The sequence below is a fragment of the Pinus tabuliformis genome, chromosome 6 (genome assembly GCF_031772625.1).
Source record: "Pinus tabuliformis cultivar Carrire ecotype Pingquan chromosome 6, CPIR1, whole genome shotgun sequence".
Lineage (NCBI taxonomy): Eukaryota > Viridiplantae > Streptophyta > Pinopsida > Pinales > Pinaceae > Pinus > Pinus tabuliformis.
This window is the reverse complement of record NC_142292.1, coordinates 1,893,951,691-1,893,973,569: the sequence shown is the minus strand read 5'-3', so window position 1 is coordinate 1,893,973,569 and position 21,879 is coordinate 1,893,951,691. Positions and strand designations below refer to the sequence as shown.

General features: G+C 36.3%; 1 protein-coding gene across 1 annotated transcript; it reads right to left on the bottom strand.

The window, feature by feature from the left end:
- Window positions 1-900: 900 nt before the first annotated feature.
- On the bottom strand, window positions 901-1,642 carry LOC149266740 (uncharacterized). Its single transcript, XM_089397325.1, has one exon. It carries the CDS (start codon window positions 1,440-1,442, stop codon window positions 1,068-1,070), a length of 375 nt encoding a protein of 124 aa, XP_089253451.1. The 5' UTR covers window positions 1,443-1,642; the 3' UTR covers window positions 901-1,067.
- Window positions 1,643-21,879: the final 20,237 nt, after the last annotated feature.

Below are 21,879 nucleotides of genomic sequence, written 5' to 3'. Positions count from 1 at the left end.
TTAAATCCAATTAGTCCAAACGAACCATTTCCACCCTCTTACTAGCCAGCCTAACTTTTAATAAAAATATATATTATGGAAAAGTCTCGGTAGCGGCCCCCATGTTAGATATAATGTATATAGGATGTATTCTTTAACCAAACCAAACTACATAAAAATTTGCTACACGCTCGAAAGCTTTACACCTCTGGGCTTGCTTCATTTTTCTTCCGTAATCACTGTCCTTCTGCGTTATTTTTCTTCCCTGATCATTTTGTCTCTTGGAACGAGCTTTAAAAAAGTTTGAAAATTAGGTCAGTTGCTTTAACATGTGAAGTTACTAAATTTTTCCACAACGCCATCCAGATTTTGCGTCTTGACACGCCAGCATCTTTTGGTAGAATTCTGTAACGAATCCAGTCCACAAGGGCCATTTCTTCACAGAGAAAATTAATTCGTGCGCTTATTTTTCCAAGCATGGTTTCCATTAACATCCTATTTTTTAATGTTATCAAACAACACTATTTGAGCGGTTATCGGGGTTTGGTTACTCTTCTTTTTGAAGTGGTAGATACATAAAGTATTCGTGATGCGGGAACATTTTAAGATTTAGCAAGCTCCAAAATTCCGTAAATGAATTTCGTGTTCCTTTCATCTGATTCCTTTAATTCCTTTGAGTTAGGGTGCAAGCTTAGGAAATTTGTGTGATGTTAATGTTAATGCTCAATTCATATTATCCAAAATATATTTATGATGTAAACCAAAAAATGTTCACATCGATTGTTCGAGTGCCATTAAATCATACATTATTTTTTTCCACATATTTGGCTGGATTGCTTGACTGCTAAAAATTGCATCCAGCATCAGTATGCCCAATCTGTATTTCTGGTTAAGAATAGTATATACAAATTACACCAGGAGTAAATAAAGAATACTTATTTCAATAAAAAATAGCCATACAATAAAGAATCCCCAATGAATATGACGGCCATTCACTCCGTGAAACCAGGAGTGGAATCATAAGAAAGAGTACGAAACAGAGAAATAATCATCTCATCTAATCTAAAGAGAAGGATGCAGGATGCAGATTAAAAGAGGAAGGCGACTCCTCCAAGCAAGGTGATTCCAATTATAGCCATCTTCTCCATGCTGGGGATAGAGACAAGCCCACTACTGGTGCTAGGTGGCAAAGCGGTGGCTGGGCCTTGAGCTGAGGGGCCAGATACCGGAGTTTGAGCTGCTGGAGAGGTGGCTGAGGTTGGTGGGGTGGCGATTTTAGAAGGAGCGGATGCTGGAGAAGAAACAGTTGGGGAAGTTGCAGTAGGGGGAGAACCCGGAGTTAGCGCTGTCGGGGATTGAACTGAAGACGCCTTGGGCGACGGTGCAGGTGCTGGTGCGGGAGAGGCTGATTTCATCAATCCTAAAACAAAAACGAAGCAGAGAAATGCACTAAATCGCCCCATCTTGTCTGCTGGTGGTTATTGGCGAAGGATTCTATAAATTCCTGCAGTGACAGAAACTCTATGGATCTGTTCCTGTAAAATTTAAACCAAGAGGCTGCCCAAGAAGAGTAAACACAACTCAAGAGATCAGGCAGGGAGTAGTAAAGCGAGGGCTTGGTCTAATATAGAGGTAGTGCCACAACTACGGTGAGGATTCCCTTCAATCACTCCACCACTGGATGTAGGCCACTTCTAACCGATTTCGGCCTGTCCGCGTCCCCACTCAACAGCCTGTCGTCGATGAACAGCCTTTCTCGGGTTGGATGAGTTGGGTTGCTGCCGACTATTTCATCCAAACGTACACGTGTATATCCGCGGTGGATCTTTAGACATTCGTTCATGCCGTTGCTTAACAGCAAAGTAAGTATGGGTGACAGGGTGTCTGTATATGAATTCGCATGGAATTTGGACAGCGCTGCCGTCAAACTATCCGTTGGATGAATGCGCGTCGTTCGATAAAGCCGCGGCCGTCCAGATGTTGGCCGTAGTTTGAGTAAAATACAAGGTGATATTGGTTAGAGCGCGTTGAGACTTTTTCAAAAGCGAAAGGCCGCTTGTCATTGCTTTCGTAAGACCCAACGGTAACAATAACGGACCCCGTAAACGGCTATCTCCGGACTACTAAAGGGATATTAGACGGCTTCACCACTTAAGAATACAAAGTTGGTAAATCGCTGTGTAGAGACTAATTAAATAGGCGTTAAATGGTTATTTTAGATTCCAATAAGCAACCTCAAATATGTACATGTGCTGGGACTCATTTTAGTGATTTCGGGAATATTGAAGAATGTGCAAAATCGCATTATTTCATATGACATGACCATCTTCCTACATCATGCTATTTCAACATATCTCAATATTTTATTTAATCATACAAATTTGTGATTTGTTAGAGGTGTCTAAACTAAGTCCAAGATCAAATCTTAACACCTTAAATTATTCAAATTTATAAGTTAAAAAAAAAACTGCCAAAATAAATGTACATATATTAATATTATTTTAAAATGAATATGCATATATTAATATTATTTTTAATTGCTTTGTACATGTTATCCTTATATACATATTATGTCACATATTGAGATACACTGTGAGTGTGATTGATTTTATTTTTAAGGTTAAATTCAATTTTTGTAATGACAGGTAGTTTAAAGTCGTTAGGCTGAAATGGTAGATATGATTGTTTCAGAGAGACATTGGTAGGTATGATTGTTTCACAGAGACATTTTCAGATTATATGTTAGAGTGAGTGAAACAATTATTTATAAATATAATTTTGCGTGGCGTTGTATATCTTTGAGGAACGTTATATAGTGATAGCATATGAATTGAATTAGATTTCGAATTATCTCAAATAATTAGTAAAGATATATAAGTTAAATCATTGTTGAATGATGATGGATATAATGTTAAATCTATTGCAAAATGATAATGATAATTGTACGTTTATTTTTGCAATATTTTTAAAATATCAAAATTATATAAAAGCTTATATTAAATAATCTTTTTAATCTTAATTTTATATTTAAAAAATCACAATTAATATTTTATATATATATATGCAATTTCTAATAATAGATTTGGGTCTTATAATGATGTGAAAATTAATATCGGGATTTCTTAATAGTTGAATGTAAACTTGCTTTAAACGATCACAACAATATTAATAAATGATTTTTATGGGAGAGATTTAATATATTAATATTAATATTAATATTGATATTAATAAATATATAATATTAATATTAATATAATTATATAGTAATAAATTATAGAATATAGAATAATGTTATTATTAATATTTTATAGATATTATAATAATATTTATAATAATAATTTAAAATAATTGTTATTATAATAATATGATTATATTATTGATGTTATTAATAATATGATAAATTAACGCATTATTTATAAGTCTAAAGGATTATAAACTCAAAAAAATGATATTAAACGGAAGGAATTATTATTATAAATTTAATGAATTAATATTAAAGAAACTAAGGAATCAATAAACCTAAAGAATTAATATGTTAAACTCAAGGTCCGATAGATCATTGTTTGGTCTCAGCAGATGTTAACCACCACCATCATCATCATCATCAATAGCCCTAAGAAATTATTAATATTTTAAACAAAAGGGATTAATATTATAAACCCAAGTGATTAATATTATGAACCCAAGGCAATAAAATTCCTCATTGAATTATTAGTATTATAAATAGATGGGATCAATATTATAAACCCAAGAGATTAATAAACCCAAATTTATATTAATAAATGCAACAAATTAATAAACAAAAGGGATTAATATTATAAACACAAGAGATTAATATTATAAATCCAAGGGATCATAAAAATGCAAGGGATTATTAATAGCATAAACCCAAGGGATCAATATTAAACACAAGGATTAATATTAAACAATAGGATGAATATTATAAACTCCAACGTTAACATATCAAACCAAATATTAATATTAGGAACCAAATATCATAAACCATAATATATTATTATACATATTAGACGTTAATATTATAAACCTAGGGCCCCGGGTGCGGGTGTCATCGAGATGAACAAGGGCGAGCCACATGCCGGGCATGGGCTGCCACGTGAAAGAGCCAGGGCCTTTAATGCCTCAAGCCGCCGAAACATCAAGACCGGAGAGGCATCAGGGCATCCTTAATGGAGCCGCTGGAGGGGATGGCAAGCCTGCAATGGGCATTCAATGCAGGTCATTTCAACGGAAATGTTAATTGGCTTAAGTATGAGGATTGGATGGAGAAGGGAGCTCAACGCGTTGAGAGGAATTCACAGAACGCTGAGTGTCTATGCCGCGAGCTGGTGGTTGAGAGTTGGGCCGAGGTTCGCTTCATACCTGCGTTTCCTGGACTGTGGCTACGCTTATTTAAGCACTGTTCAATCCCGAATTGGGGACCGCAAGCTGTGGGAAGGGCTCGTAACCACTGTCGGACCACCTCTGCTCGGGAACAGAATAAGGTGCTGGTGGTTATCATGGTGCGTGAAAGGATGCCTTGTAGAAGAGGCCCCGGGTGTGGAGAATACTCTCGTCCCCCAGCAGCGGACGTTCATCATCATTGTTGCTGCTGTTACTGTTATAGAAGAATGGGTGCCACCCCTATCCCGGCCTGTCAAGTTATGGAAGTTGGTAGTTCTAGTGGAGGGGAGCCCAAGCTCCCAGCATTTGGCTCAGTCATCTTCACACTGGGTAGCTCTGGGGATAATGCAGGAATTAATGCACATATCTCTGTGCTTTTCACCAAAATCCCAGAGGAGAATGAAGAAGAGTCGTCACTGGTCCTTGCTGAGGATAGCACAGCGAGTGGCAAGGGGAAGCTCCCAATGGGGGAGCCGTCAATTGCAGCGGAAAGCTCAGCGAGCGGCAAGGGGAAGCTCCCAGTGGGGGAGCCGGCAATTGAGGTGGGCAATTCTGGGAGAGAGCATTCTCAACCCCCCTCCCAACTTCGAGCTCCCGAGCAGCCAGACCCTGCGCAAAATCCCATGGCTATGGTTATGGAAGAAGAGCCAGAGGAATAGCTCTCAGCGGCGCTCTTTTGCTTTTGCCTCCTTCTCTCAGGTCGGGTTCCGGGGGATGGACAATTTCAATTTTCTGTTCTACATGGTGGTCTGTGTTCTTCATGTTGCTAAGTCCTGCACGCGGCCTCCACCGTCGCAGTGGGGACGGAGTCTACTGTTGGGTACAAGTTTTATGTTGTTACCTGGTTTTTGTATGTTTATGGTTATGCTTTCAGTTTCTACAGTTTGTTTGGGTTACATGTCTTTTTGGAAGTGCCCCTGCGTGGGTCGTTATGGTGCTATTCTGGAAACTCTCAGCGTCCTGAATTTTGATCTTTCTGGAAATATCGCCCTGCGAGGCAAAAATACAAGTCTGATAATGCAACCCATGGTGCCACAGTTGGCCCTGGGCAGCCAGCTTCTTTGGATGTAAAGTTTTTCTGTACATATTAATATGAAAGTAGTTAGTATTGCCGAGAAAAAAAAAATATTATAAACCTAGGGAATTATTAATATTACAAACTCAAAAGATTAATAAACCCAAGGGATTATTAATATTATAAAACAAGGGATTAATAAACCCAATGAATTAATACTATAAGCCCAAGGGATTAATAAACCACCAAATTTAAATTATAAATCCAAGGAATTATAAACCCAAATGATCAATATTAAACCTAACCACATTAAACCCAAGGGATCAATAAACCCAATGGATTAATATTAAAATCAAGGGATTATAAAGTCAAGGCATCACTATTAAACCCAATATTATAAATCCTAATATTAAACCCAATATAATAAATCCTAATATTAAACCTTAATATTATAGACCAATATGAAACACAATAGTTAAAGCGCTAATTTTAAACTATAATTTTGTAATGTTGTGATGTGACATTGAATAAATTGCAATGTAATGTAATATTGTGAAAATGTTTGTCCTAATGCAACATTGGATTGATTTGTGTACCATTTGAATGTCACAATATGGAACCCTTTTTGTAGTGTCACACTGAGACATTGAAAAAATTGCAATGTAATGTAACGTTATGACAACGATTGTCAAACTGGTTGTCACTTTGCAACAATGTTTGTCACAATCCAATGTTGGATGGATTTATGCACCATTCAAATGTCACAACATTAAACCATAATGTTAAACCAAATATTATACACTCAAACATTATAAAAACAAAATTACAAACCCTAACATAAAACCCAATATTATGACCCTAATATTAAATCCAATATTACAAACCCTAATATTAAGCCCAAAATTATAAACTCTAATATTAAACCCTAATTTCATAATGTTTAAATATGAATTTGAATAAATTGAAATGTAATGTGATATTCCAACAATGATTGTCATTAGCTCCCACACCAAAATTCTTTAGCTCCAAGATATTTTTGAAGAATTAATTCATCAAATACATGGAACCTTTGGTGCATATCAATGGAAACTATATGAGGATACCGAATAACATTTTAAATTATTTTTACATGAATATTTCCTCAACCAGAATGCATGTTTGAAGGGAGAATACTATGTAGGTTAGTCCACTTTTTGTTTGTTGCACTTAAGGTAAAAAATAAAGTTGGGAAACCTAATTGGGTAATCATGTGAGTGTGTTCAGTATGACAATTTTTCCAATAGCCCCTTATGCCCCTAAGAGAATAAAAAAAATGAATTAATTTCTCAACTAACTTACTGTCTAGTAAATCAACAAGTTTTTGATGCAAGGCTTCAATAGTTGTAGGTGCATTTTCATCAATAGTTTGTTTCAAAAAGAAGGAAGTTATTCCTTGGCTATGATGACACATAATATTGTTTAGAAAAAATGTTGAAACCAAGGATGGCTTCCAAATCTATGGTCAAAACATTTGAGTAGATGTAAACCATATTCATGCATTCTAACATTTCAAATACACGAATGCAACCAATCAAGATTAATATTATAAACACAAGGAATTAAAATTATAAACCCAAGGGATTAATATTAAACCCAAGGGATCAATATTATAAACACAAGGATTAATATTAAACCTTAGGATTGATATTATAACCCCCACCCCCCCCCCAAACACACTCACATATATTCCATGACATAAACACGTAATTTCTATTTTAAAAATTACATGCTATACACACACATAGTGTGTATGCATATGAAGTTGTTCGAGAAACAAGGAAAGGCACAAAAGATAATCTGAGAAGAAACATGAGGGTCCATATACATGATGCCTCATAATATTAAAAAAAAAAAAACATAATATCAGTAGTGTAACAACCCCTGGTTGAATTTCTATGTAAATAAAATAGAAGACCAAGGTCATGCGATACATATTCCAAGCTAAATGTTGGGTAAAACATAGTGATGGGTATCATTGGTAATTAATTAATGGAAATTGACAAAGACATTAATAAATGAAAACTGGCAATAATTCACATTTTGTTTATGAAATAGAGGAAAATAGGAGAAAAGGAAGGTGAAGATACACAAATTTGTATGAGAGGGAAATTGTAGGAAAAATGAAGGAAAATGAAGAAAATAGAGGTATCAATGTTAAAAAGGCTTTTGACAATCAGTTCACAACTTTTTTCAATTTTGCCTTTTGTCGATTTAGTTTTGGAGCTCTCTTCTACTCTCTCATCCGCTCACATTCTTGCACACTTAGAGAAATCTTGGATCATTCTTGGATCACTTTGGCATACATTGGATTGGGAGAGAGAAGAAAAAGGAAGAAGGAAAGCACAAGGGAGCAGGTGGATCAATAGATTCAACTAGATTTCTTTGCAGGTAATAGGTTGCATGTGTGATTTATGTGTTGATTTATGGATGCATGGTATATGCATATGATTTTTTGTTTATATGATGTCAATGGCATGGATATTCTCCTGGATTTACAATGATTTTAAACTCTCCTTTCCATTTCCTGGATAGCCATGGTGTTGTGGGTTTTTCCACATGACTGTTTTCTAATTGGTGCTTATAATTCCTTATGGTTGTGGGTTGGAACAAATGCTCTGGACGCCTTGGAATAACTTGGGCTGAGTTACTACTCCTGGAGCCTAGGTTGGGACAAACACTCTAGAGCCATTGGTGGGTTGAGTTACTAGTCATTTCCTTCCATGGATTGTAGTTAGACAACCCTTCCAACATGTCCTCATACAGGAGATCAACCTGCAGCTTCAACATTGTGGTGATCCCTTCACCTACAATGTGACCAACTCCCTCTTAAGTTGTACTTCATTGTGCACTCTTTTGATTCACTATTTCTCAAAGTAGATTAAACCTATCTCTAACACCATGTTTATTTTCCATGACCCTTGTGTATAAGATAGAATCTTAAATCTCTTACACTATCAAACTAAGAATCTCAACAAAACTGCTTTGCACAACGAAACAATATAATGTAGTAAATCAATCACGTGCACAATAGGAACAACAAAGAAAATATATGTAACCAAACTTTGTTATATTATCAAAATATAATAGAACAATATATGGCTCCGTGACAAAGTATAATGTCCCTCAAATATAAAAAATTACAAGCGTACAAGATATAATGACAATCTTGCTACAATCACAAAATTTATATGATATCTCATCCTATCGGTCATTTGCTTCCGATATGCTCTCTAGCTTCCCCTTAGTCTGTGAAGGAACAAAACATAGAGACTCCAGGAGGGATTTCTACTATCACCGTTGCAAGTCACTTATGCTACAATGAACTTTGGCTCATTAATCTACTCCTCTAAGCTAGCCAATACCTAAGCATCAAACTATCTATGCTAGTGGTCACTTTAGTCCATCAAAGTGCCACATAGGCCATTATTTCTTCACCTGACACATAGTTATAAACATCCTTCTTATCCACATGCTCTAGGGCTACTTTGGACACTTTCTTGTTTCCCTCCACCAACCACTAAGTGCCTAATACAACTGTCACTAATTCAATGTAGAATTTTCTCCTAGTTAGGGCTTCTAACTACCCAAGTTAGCCATTTCATTTGGATTATGCAGGCGACAAAACAGATCATCCACTTAGCAAACACTGTCAACAAGAAGGGACTAATGATACCTCTTCTTAATCACAAGTTATGTGCACTTAAAATCTGAGATGACAGTCCTGTTTAGGAATTTTACAACGACCCCAAACACTATTGTAACCTCTTATGTTATGCTCCAAGCCTGGCCCAAAAAATTTGGTGTACCTTTTCTTGAGTACAACATAGCCAAAATATGGTGTTACAACTCTCAGCCTCCTCAAACAGGTACTACACACCTGTTGTAACTTCATGAAGGTCCGCGGCCCATACCTGTAACAAAACACAGCTTTAAAATGCACACACTACTTAGATCTCCTCCCAACTAACTCAGCCTCTTCTCAAGTGAACTTGGCCTACACTGTAGAGGTAAGACAACCCTAAACAAACTGAAATGGCTTCTTCTACTTCACTGTACTTGCTCCTTGATCTATGGCTCAAAATAGAGAATATATCCTTGACTTGTTTGCACTTGGATGAGAGAAATGATCTCATGCACACCTCCTTTTTATAGACTAAAGGAGGGATCCAATGAATTTCATAAGTGTGGAATCCGACGTGCCTTTTGGCACTTCACCAACTCAAACCTACATGACTTGAGTGCTGCAAAAACCCCACAACACTAAAAAATTTATATCTCATCAAGGACAACTCATATTTTGATGATTCTCTATGCGTTGGATTCTTCTCATTGTCCTCTACCATCTCCATCCATCACATGTCCTATACACCTCATGGTTTTAGCACAACTCCTTTGGGTACAAAACCCAAACCTTAGGTTCCATGCCTACAATGCCCTATTGTGGTGCTCTAACCTCCAAACCTCAAACCATAGGACTTGGAGTACCTCGCAAGCTATAAAAAATCAACAAGGCTAAACCAAATCTCTCTTTCATCAAATCACCTTCGTGCTATATTCCAAGTGTGAATGTGGGATCTCATGGAATGAACCAACCAAAACCAAACCAGGGCTTCAAGAGGCCAAACCTCCTCAACCCCCAACTAGTGATTCCACCTCATGGTCAGAAATCACTGAAATCAACTAAATCAGTGTCTAATCAAGTTTTTCAAGGCTCTAGAGTGTTTTTTCCAACCTCGGCTCCAAGAACTAATAAATCAACCCAAAGCCTACTAGGGCTCCAAAGCATTTGTCCAATGAAGGCTCGAGTACGAGTAACTCAACACACCAATGGATCCATAGTTTTTGTCCAACTAAGGCTACATGACTAGTAACTCAACCCAAGTTGTTTCAGAGCTCTAGAGAATTTGTTCCAATCAATGGCTCCAGGAGCTAATAACTTAACCCACAACCATAAGGAACCTGAGCACCAATCAGAAACAACAAGTGGAAAACCCCAAAACACAATGGCTATCCAGGAATTGGAAAGACTAGGCAAAACCACTATCAATCCAGGCAATTCTCCATGCCAATGAAAACCATAGCCAAATAACCACATGCATATACCATGCATGCCAAAACTAGCAAGGAAATCACACATTGAACTCAATACCTGCAAATCAATTCAGTTGTAGTTGTTGATCATGATGTTCCTTGCACTTTCCCACTTTCTTTTTCCTTCTTTCTCCAATTCCAATGTGCTCCAAGAATGCTCTAAGTGTGCAAGAGTATGAGAGAGAGAGAATAGAGACAACTCCAAAACTGAACCAACAAAATTAAACTTACAAAAGCCATGAACTAATTCTCAGAATCCTTTTTATGGTTGGGGCCTATATTTTCTTCATTTTCTCTATTTTTCCTTCAATTTCATTCTCATGCAAATTTATAACATTTCACCTTCCTTTTCTCCTATTTTCCTTTATTTTCATAAATAAAATGCCAGTTATTACCTCTCTACCTTTTCCAATTTCCATAACCATTAATAAATTGAATGCACTAGGATGTTCTTCCCACCATTCATCTTGGAATATGTGTCCCATGACCTTGGTCTTATATTTTTTACATGGAAAATCAACCACGGGCTATTACATTCACCATCACACAACCAACATACCATTGGTTTCTTTCCCTTCAAATGTCCACTTGTCTTTGGTTCATACTCTTTCGAAGTCTTCTCTTTCTGCTTGTTGAACTTCTTCTTCTTTGTCTAGCCATGCTGGTCCTTCCCTTCCATCTTACTTACATAGTAATCAATAAGCTTTTCCATAGCCATGATTGATACTTCAAGGGTCCAAGCCTTCTGTCTATTTATTTCATTATGATCCCAAGATTGTAATACACTCACAAAGTTGAACAACTTGTCCCTATATGCCATTTTCAGTATCTCTAGCATCAAACTTGAATACTCTCATATGAATGCCTACATACTTCCATTCTTCTTAATGTACCTCACCTTCATCCTTGCATCGCAAGTTTCATATTATGGACCAAAGTGAGCCATCAATGCTTCCTTCAATTGTCAGCATGTGGTGATATCGTCAGCAACATTGCCAAGGAAATATATTATTATCTTCTTCTCCACCACATATTTGCTTCCTTTGTTAAGAAAGGTACAGTAGTTTTGACCTTCTCTTCCTTAGATGTGATCCCCAAACAATCCAAATATTGCTCCTTGTCCCAAACAAAGTTTCCATTTACCTTTGCGTTCCTCACACCATCATACAATTTCAACTCCTGGGATCCTTTCATGAATGAGATTACCAACCAAACACTATCCAATAGCCTTATTCAATATGACAAGTTCATTCCTTATCATGGAAATGTCTTTCAAACCTTCTTCCAACTTCTCAACTCGCTCAACTACTTCATCTTTCACCATAGAGAAGTTCCTTATTTCCTCCTCTATTCTCTCAATCCTACTAAACAATTCATCAATCTAGCTAGGATACTCATCAACCTTGTGAGCCATTTCATCAACCCTTCACAAAAATTTCTAAAGTATCTCCAAGCCCAAACATTGAGTTTTGTTTCCTTCTCCCATATCCCCTTGATGAGAGGCCATGACCTTGAGAGGTCATCACCTCAATCGAATTTGACTTTCCTTCTAAGTTCTACGCTTATTAACTTTGCTATCTAGTAAGCACCATCCACAACCTGTGATAAGTCCTTCCTTTTCTAAAAGGCTCCCCAATCTTCGAATTAGAGCACAACTTCCTTCAACCAAATGACTCCCACTTTCATCGAGATGGCTCTAATACCAAATATCATGACCCCAAAAGGTGCCCTATGACCTTAAGGCTCAAGCGTCCCCTAAGCGTGTGACCTAGACATGGTTTCATTCTAATGGCATGAGCAACATAGACTTAATCACACCTGGACTATGCCTCTAGCCTATGCATGACTTAGCAAACTTGATAACTCTACTAGCGAAATTAGTATATTATCCAAGCTCAATTCAATAAAGCTTCATTGCTTTAATTCTTCAACACTTAGCCAAGTTATGGTTTACTTCATTCATCAATGAACACAAACATAACCAACAATGTAACTTCACAATGCAAACCAACACTTCAACATAAACAACAACATAATTACTTCAATGTGCAACAACAACATAAACTAGTGCAACTTCCTTTATAATATGGGAGGGGCAACAACAAATTCCCCTTTAATTTATTACTTCAATATACACCTTCAAATATATAATAGACACAGTTGGGTTGAATCCCTAAGGTTTGCCGCCACAATGCCCTTGCAAAATTATTTACAAAGACTTGTGTGCAACCTAAGGTTGACATCCCAATCATAAACCAGACCTAAAAATCTTGACAGAGATCACACCCACGAAGTGCAACCAACGAGAAAACTAAAAGTTTTGTTCACATCTTGCCTTAGTCAGCTGAGCTTGCCTTTTCTTGTTGCCTTGGTTCACTTCATTGTTTTCCTTGCTCGATCTACATATTCTTTAGACTTGTCTTGCAACTTACCACTTCTTACTTTGATGCATTCCACCAAATTCCTTCACTTTATTTATATGATTCTTGCCCATGCCATGGGGCACAATTCAACCATTAAGCTGACTTCACGTTGTTTAGTTGAATCAACACTTTTCTTCCAACTCATTAAGTGTGGGTGCAACTAACCTCGCTTTTCTTCCAACTCATTAAGTGTGGGTGCAACTAACATGGTCGTGTAGGCAGAACACCTATAACATGATGCCTTTGTGCATAAACTCACCTAACTCACCATAACAAGTCGTTTGCCTTCCATTGCACGTTTGCACAAATGCCCTTCATGTTTATTTCATGCACACAACACACCCTTGGTTCTCATTCGATGGGCATGTTGCCCAACACCTTGCCTTCATGTAAACCCGCTTTGGGCACACACCTTCACCTGTAGTCCCTCGGTCCATTGTGCATGCCAAGTCTTTCAATGGAGCACTTGCCTTCATGTAGTCCATATTTTTTCATTCGGTGGGCATGCTCACATGCTCACCTTCATGTAGCGCCCTCAGCCAAACTCACCATCTTTCATATTCATGTTATTCGTTGGGGTCGAGGTCCACTCGCCTTCGTGCAAGCATCACATCCCTCCTATCTTGCCTAAGCCTTTGGTTTTTTGACATTTGGGCTTGCTCAAGGCCAAGGTTCTTACAAATGTGGACCACCTCCAACCATACCTTCCATTATTGCTGGACACATAAAAAAATCGTAGACCAGATGTAGATTATCACTGGGGTTTTGTGAAATTATTTTTAAATCAATCTAGATCACTTGTAACTTCCTTCTCAAGGTTCATACAAATGTGGACCACCTCCAACCATACTTTCCATTATTGCTGGACACAAATCGTAGTGTAGATGTAGATTATCACTAGGGTTTTGTGAAATTATTTTTAAATCAATCTAGATCGCTTGTAACTTCCTTCTATGATATCAATATGATCCGTAAACTATTGTGAATGTACATTTTTTTAAACTAGGCCGAGCCTAGAAAATTGATCTTCCCATGAGTTGGATGCTATCACTAAGATTTTGTGAAGCTTGGTTGAGCTTGAACACCCCTTGGGATAGTTTAATTCCTTCCAAAAGTGGTTTCCATCCTCAACCCTTCTCCATGAGATTTGAACCTATGACTTAATAGAGACTAAAATCCCAACAAACTAATTGGTTTACATCTCATAAACACACACAATGTATATATCTATATATATATATATAAAAAATGTACATATATAAAGAATCTAACCATAGCAGACATGGAGAATTTTGTGAATGTGCCAACATACTTCTTTCATATTTTTTTTTATGAATATCACACTAATTAATAATAGAAGAATTTGTGAATGTGCCAACATACTTCTTTCATATTTTTTATGAATATCACACTAATTAATAATAGAAGAATTTCGCTATGGATCGCCATAAATTTGTTAAAAAGTTTAGTAACATGCGTGGAAAGTGAACTAACAATAAAAATCGTGGTGCTTGATTTTTTTCTTTTTAAAGAAACGCAATGCAAAAGGTCGATAAAAAAAAAGATTTATCAGGGCAAGATGTTGATAGAAAAACCTGATGCACTCCTTAGCGTTGTAAAATTAGAAACATAAGCCCTCTATAATAAGGTTGAATGGCGGTAAGATACTCAAAAGAATAACGATGGTAAAGGTAGCGGATGTGAAAAGGGAAAAGGAAAAAGATATATTTTAAAAATAAAACAAAGTTTCAAAAAGAATATCAAGTAGTAGTGGTAGGAATCAATAGAAAAAGTGTGGAGAAGGAAAGAGCCCTTGATGGGGTGGTCCTCAGCGTGAGATGTAAAGGCAGGGCGATAAAGCGGAGCATTTTTGGCCACCGCAAAAAGTAATCCCAGCAAGGTATGTTATACACTTTGTTGAGAGCAGAATGGATGGTTGTTGACACTTTCTTTGAGAAGAATGGATGGTTGTTATCAAAGATGGTTAGAGGATTGTATCTTTGGGATGTTATCAAGGAAGGTTTCTTTTCGAATTTTTGGGATGGCTAGTTTCAGACAGATTTAGTTATCTTTATATACTATTCTTGATGCGGGATTAAACCTGGTTGCTAGTACTTGATGAAGCGCCACCTCGATTAGGTCACCATTGAAGATCCTCCACAGTGGATGCGAACACTGTCAGAACGTACCTCGACTTGTTAGGTATAGTAGGAATATCTCAGTGTCTCTCGTTGATTTCCAGTTATATTTCACCCCAGACATGGGTATTTCGAATTTCCAAGTTAACCCTTTTGATTCTTTAACAAAGTCTTGAGAAATGCTCTTGTATTCATTGGATCCACAATAAACTCTCGTTGGAATTGAGAGAGGCTCTGCTCTTTATTAGATCCACAATAACCTCTCGATCTGCCGAGCAGCTTTCCAGGCATCCCTGCCTGTCTTTACCCTTTTCAGCTTTCTGTTTCTGAAGGCAGCTTTTCTTCTTCCATTATAATATCTATGAAAGATTTTATAGAGCCCATGGCTAAATCACTCCGCTAGACTTCTTTCACATATAAAAGTCGTTTTGGCATTTAACCTTCACCGGCTATGCCTTGAAATAAGTTATAAGTTGTTGTCTAATAATTATAATACTCCGGAAAAATTAAAAGCATAACATTGTTGCTATTTACAGCATGAGCAATTATCAGAAAAAATGTTGCTACTATTTGGTTACGGTGCAATCTTTGGAAATTTGTGTCGTGTTAATGTAACATTAAGAATATAATGCTTAGTGCAAACCATGCACGATATACATTTATGATAAAGTCATACAAAGTTCACGTCAATTGTTGGAGTGCCATTAAAATATGCATTATTGTTAAGCACAAAATGAAGTTCTGATTAAAATTCATGAATAGAAATTATACCCAGAAAAATATATATTAAAATAGAAAATTTACAATAAAGAATTTCCAATGAATATGGTGACTCTAGACTCTGTCAAGCCAATCCAAAAGTGGAATCACAGAAAAGAATACGAAATGGAAAAACAACCATCTCGTTTTAATGTAAAAAGAGAAAACGATGATGCAACTTAAAGGAGGAAAGTGGCTCCTCCAAGCAAGGCGGCTCCAAAGATAGTCATCTTCTCCAAACTGGCGGTAGAGACAGCCCTGCTGTTGGCGCTCGGTGGCGAAGCGGTGGCTGGGCCTTGAATCAAGGGGCTAGATGCAGGAGTTTGAGCTGTGGCAGAGATGGCTGAGGCTGGTCGGGTGGCGATTTTAGAGGAAGAAGACGCAGGAGAAGAAACAGTGGGGGCCACTATAGTTGGAGGAGAAGCGGGCGATGGCGATGTCGGGGATTGAATTGGTGATGCCTTGGGCGAAGGTGCCGGTGCTGGTGCGGGAGAAGCTGAGCTCATCAATCCCAAAAGAAAAAGGAAGCATAGAATAGCATTGAATCGACCCATCTTATCTTCTGGTTGTTGTTGGCGAATGATACTGCAAATTCCTGTACTGACAGAAACTCTATGGAATCGATCGGTTCCTGAAAACTGAAAACAAGAAGTTGCCCAAAAATATAAGGAAGACCTTATAGAGTCGATCTATTCTTCAAAAATTGAAACAAGAAGATGCTCAAGAATATAAAGAAGGCCTTAGCAAAGACAGACAGAGAGAGCAGGGAGGGCTTGATATAATATATAGGTAGTTACAACTACAATGAGGGATTCCTTTTCATTACTACACGATGCGATATAGGCAACATCTAACTGATTTCGACCTGTCCACGTCCATTCGTAACTGCCTATTGTCGTTGATCGGCCTTTCTTGGATGAGTTGGATTGTCGGCGACTATTTCGTGCAATTGTACACGTGTATATCCGCAACGGATCTGTAGGGTAGTGCCACAACGACAATGAGGTATTCCTTTTAGTTACTCCACCACGCTATGTAGGCCACTTCTAACCGATTTCGAGCTGTCCGCGTCCCTACTCAACAGCCTGTTGTTGTCGATCGGCCTTTTCTTGAATCCGTTGGATTGCGAGCGACTATTTCGTGCCATTGTATACGTGTATATTCGCCATGGATCTATAGGCATTGGCTCATGCCGTGGTTGAACGGCAATGTCAGGCAGAGCCGCAAACTCTCACCGTCACCGTCACCGTCACCGTCAAGGAGTCGGTATACCAATTCGCCGTCACCGTCACCGTCAGGGGGTCGGTATACCAATTCGCCGTCACCGTTAAACTCTCTCCCGACATATACGCGTCGTCTGATAAAGCCGCGGCCTTCAGAAGTTTGGTCGAGGTTGCTGTAAATTGGGAGGTAACAGTCGTAAGAGTGGCGTGGAGACTTTTTCAAAAGCGAAAGGCATGCAGCTGGTCATATGAACCTCTGAAGCATCCAACGGTAACAATAACTGACCAGATAGGCGACTATCTCCTGACTAATAAAGGGAAATTAGACGGCTTCGCCACTTAAGAATAGCAGACCTGGTAAACCGCTGTGTAGAGACAACGAAATAGGCATTGACTGGTTACAATAGATTCCAATCAACTGCCTCAAAAATATTTGTATGGAGTGGGACTAATTTTGGTGATTTGGGAATATGGAAGCATGTGGATATTAAAATTTTAATAATATCACAATATTAAAACTTTTTAAATTAAAAAATATATATATATATTAAAATTTTAAAATAAAAATAATATTTTTTTGTCTGTGTCTCATTGCTAGTTTTCAACGCTAACCATATTGGTCTTGAGGATAAACCACATTGGTTGATGAATCACATTGGTTGGTTGAAAGTTGACCAAATCTTAATGTGATTATTCCGAAAAACATTTATCTACAAATTTATATGTTAAAATAATTTTTAGATTCATATAAATTATTATTATATTATTTTATTTTAATGATTGTTTATCTAATTTAATTTTATTAATTTAATTTAATATTTTTATTAAGATTTAATATTATATTTCTCTTCTAACTTTTTCATCATTATATTATATTTATATTTAAATTTAAATTCATCTTATTTTTATTCTTCATTATAAAAATTTTAACATTTTAATATTTTATTAATATCAAAACAAATTCATTTTAACCTTAAATTTATTTACTGGTGAAAAAGATCAAATTTCTAAATTCATTTGAATTTTAAATTTATTTAATTGTGAAAATGATCAAATTTTTAAAAATGTTTATTAAAAACTTAGGATATTTGCACCTCTAAAAATTTTGTTCTCTTTGTCTTTCATAAATCTATACTTAACATGGATCTATGTTGGTTTATACACATATAACATATAAGTGTATTCTGAAATGATATATTTGCATGTGTGTGGTTGTAAAGAGGAGTGAGATGAAGCTCTATGACAAATGTGTGGACTTTCTTCAGCATGGTTGTAAATGTCAAATAGTTTATTATTAAAAATGATATAATACAAATATGAAGATGAACTTGAAGCAATATCTTTATATGTTTTATTAATTTGAAAAAACAATTTTAAACATTTATTTAGACTCAATTCAAAATATATCCATGTTGATATTTTTTAGTATAACATTTAATAACAATAATAAACATTCATTTATAATTAAATCAATATATACTTATGTTTCTAGTTTTTCTAATGTCATGTATTTATGCTTATAGATTTAACGTTATGTTTGAATCTATTAAATTCCTTAAAATGTATAATTTTTCATCATTTAGTTCCATGTGATGTATTAATTCCCTCCTATTAAATAATAAGAAATTTGACATTTTTCAGTGTTTCACAAATATGATTAAATGATCTATACTTTCCTTTGTAGTTTTAAATGTTTTCATATACATAGGCACATACATAATTATTTATTAATAATTCATAAATATAAAAAAGTAATCATTATTTTTCTTATTACAAACCAATCATTCAAACTAAATATTTGGTGTTATAATTATTGTTGACAATTTTTATTTTTTTTACTTCTAATACAAAAACATAAATTTAAATTTCATTTAATACTTATTTTTTTTATTTTTTAAAACTAAATTTTTAATCTCTATGATATGGGATAAAATTATTAATATATATATATATATATATATATATATATATATATATATATATATATAGATAATCCCAATTCAAAATATGTATTTAATTCTACTTTGAAGCTAACCAGATTTAAATCCTATTTGTATTTTTCTTTTAATTTTAATTTAAGGTCACACAACATCTTTAGCATACTAGGTTATAGTTCCCTTCACCCAATCAATGGAAATGTGTATCTATATAATGGTGGGGATCGATTGAGGTTACAATGCCTTAGTGTTCTTCGTAGTTTCACCTGTATTTCTTTATCATGTATCACATTCAATTTTACATGTACCAATTTCCTTCTTCATTAATTCCCAAAAATAAGAATTCTTCGTCTTTTCATATGTTTCTTAAAAGTTAGAGTGACCCAAAGTGGGATAGGAATACAATTCTAGCAACACATACGCCTTTAAACAATAGTTTGGCACGAAAAACATATGCCCTTTATATGTCAAGGTGTTATACTACCAAATGTAGCTAGTGTAGGTTTTGGGTTCCTCATTTACCTAGTCTATGATTTGAACAACCATATAAGATGTCATGTGCTAGCACATTCTCCTTTCCAATCGTGTCGATGATATCATAGTTATAGATTAATGTTGTATTGACCAACTTTTGTTATTCTAGTTATGAAAAATGATGTTCCAAAAGTACTTCAACTCATGATGGTCTATCTTAATTTAGGATTTAACATCGTATGTACCTATGTGTATGTGGTATGCAATATTTTCTATTTTTCTACAATGGCGAAATTTTTAATAATGACTAGTTGTTGAAAAATTGTACCATGGTAACTAGGATCAAAGTGCTAACTACCCACTATAGATTGCTTCATTTTGTTTGATGAACTCCTCGTTTGGGACAACTCGTTCTTAGAAATTTTACTTGCTATAGGACAAACATATGACTTAATGAATGCATATATCCTTGATTGATGATAATGAGTAATTTTTACTTGATATGATGTCATATGAAATTTTTTTCATGTTTTACTCTAACTCTTAGATGATGATGTTCTAGACTCACATTTCTCTAATTCTTTCCTCCACTAATGATTGAGTGAGATGAACCTAAAAATTGATGTGATTGTCTAGATTATGATGAATACTAACATTTATTAGTTGAAACATCAATTATTATTAATAATGAATGTGAATAATTGGTAACTATTTCTTGTTGGTAGCATGATTAGTCCTTAATGATATATTTGATATTACATATATAGTTTTTGTTCCAAAGAAAAAGTATGTAACTTTCATTAAATATATAAAAAAGTTACATTCATAGCTATTGAAGCATTCCTATGGCCGTTTCCCAAAAAAAATATATCAAATTATCTATGTGCATAAAATTATTAATTTTGTTTATAGTCATCACCTAATCTCAAAAATGTATGTGTCACATACACCTCATGTGTTTTTAGAAAAACTACACACATAGTAATGTGCCCAAAATTTTATTTTGACCCCCTGTGGGCTTGATTTCAATTGATACAGTGGAGCTTATATAGATTATGCCTCTATTGAAAGAGAAGACATCAACCTAAACACTTTCCAATAGGTGGAAAGAAGTGTCAAAAATTGAAGTAGTGATATGCGCAGACTTGACACAAAGTATTATTTGGTTGTGCCGCCTACATCCTCAGACCTGAGGGTCAAAAACAAATTATTGTTTCTTTCCTTCTCAAGGTGAGAGGTCTCCCCTTACCCCACCCCTCTCCGGATCCTATGGAAGTGGGGGCTAAGTTCCTTCGGAACACCCTTAGCCTTCCCGATATAGCTTTCGACAGAGCCTGGATGGGCTACAACTCCACTCTCTTCCTTAGGTTTCAGACTGCATCTGATCGAATTTGCACCCTTAGGGCTAAGCAGAAGTTTTTTTCTCTTCCTAAACAAATTTTCTTGCATGAGGACCTCACTCGAGCACAGGTTGGGGAACTTAAAAAATCCAGAGAGCAAGTTATGGCAACACAACAGGCAGGGAAATGAGTACTTATCAAGAATATTTAGGCAGTCATTCAACACTCTTTCCCACCTGGGCAGGAACCTCGAACTAGAGGTTCCAAATGACGGTCCTGCTTGGGGAGGCGGCAGGGTACATACATTTCTATCTATTGTTGGAATGACAATGGATCTTTCTCTTCATCGTCGGGACTCTTGTATGATTCTCTCTAATCAATGGACATCCTCTTCATGACTGAGACTCATGCGAGCCCTATTTGAACCCTCCTAGATATTGCAGGTTACCATTGGATCTCATTTTGTAGGCAGGAGACGAGGAGCTCAGGAGGGGTCGACGGATCAGGTGGAGTTGCTTGTTTGCCTAGTGACTCACTCAGGAACAGGGTATCTTTTGTAGCCAAAGATGATTTTTCCAGGTTTATGTGGATTCAGATTAGTGTCAGAGTCTCTCCTCCAAGGGACATCTGCATTGCAGTTTGTTACTTCCCCCCAGCCTCTTCACCATTTTTTGTTCATAATGGCTCAAATGGGGACCCCTTTATAGAATTTTTCACCGACATCACCCGATACTATGTCGTTGGGAATTTCATCCTCCTAGGTGACTTCAATGCTTGCACTAGAGATCTCCAGATCCCTCTCCACGACTGATCAAAGGATGTGTTTTGTACCCATGAGATAGATCCAGATTCAGTAGGGTCTCACTAGATGTCAAATGATTCTTTAGGGCCCATTGTAGTTTATTGTAAGCATTTATTGCAGTTGGGGGAATCCCAGGAGTTGTTGATTCTAAATGGTCTCCCATGTTTCCCAGACTCTCTCTTTTTCACATGTCGGTGATATGGCGAGGGTGCGAGTGTAGTTTATTATGTACTCTCTAGCCATAACTTGCTCCCTTTT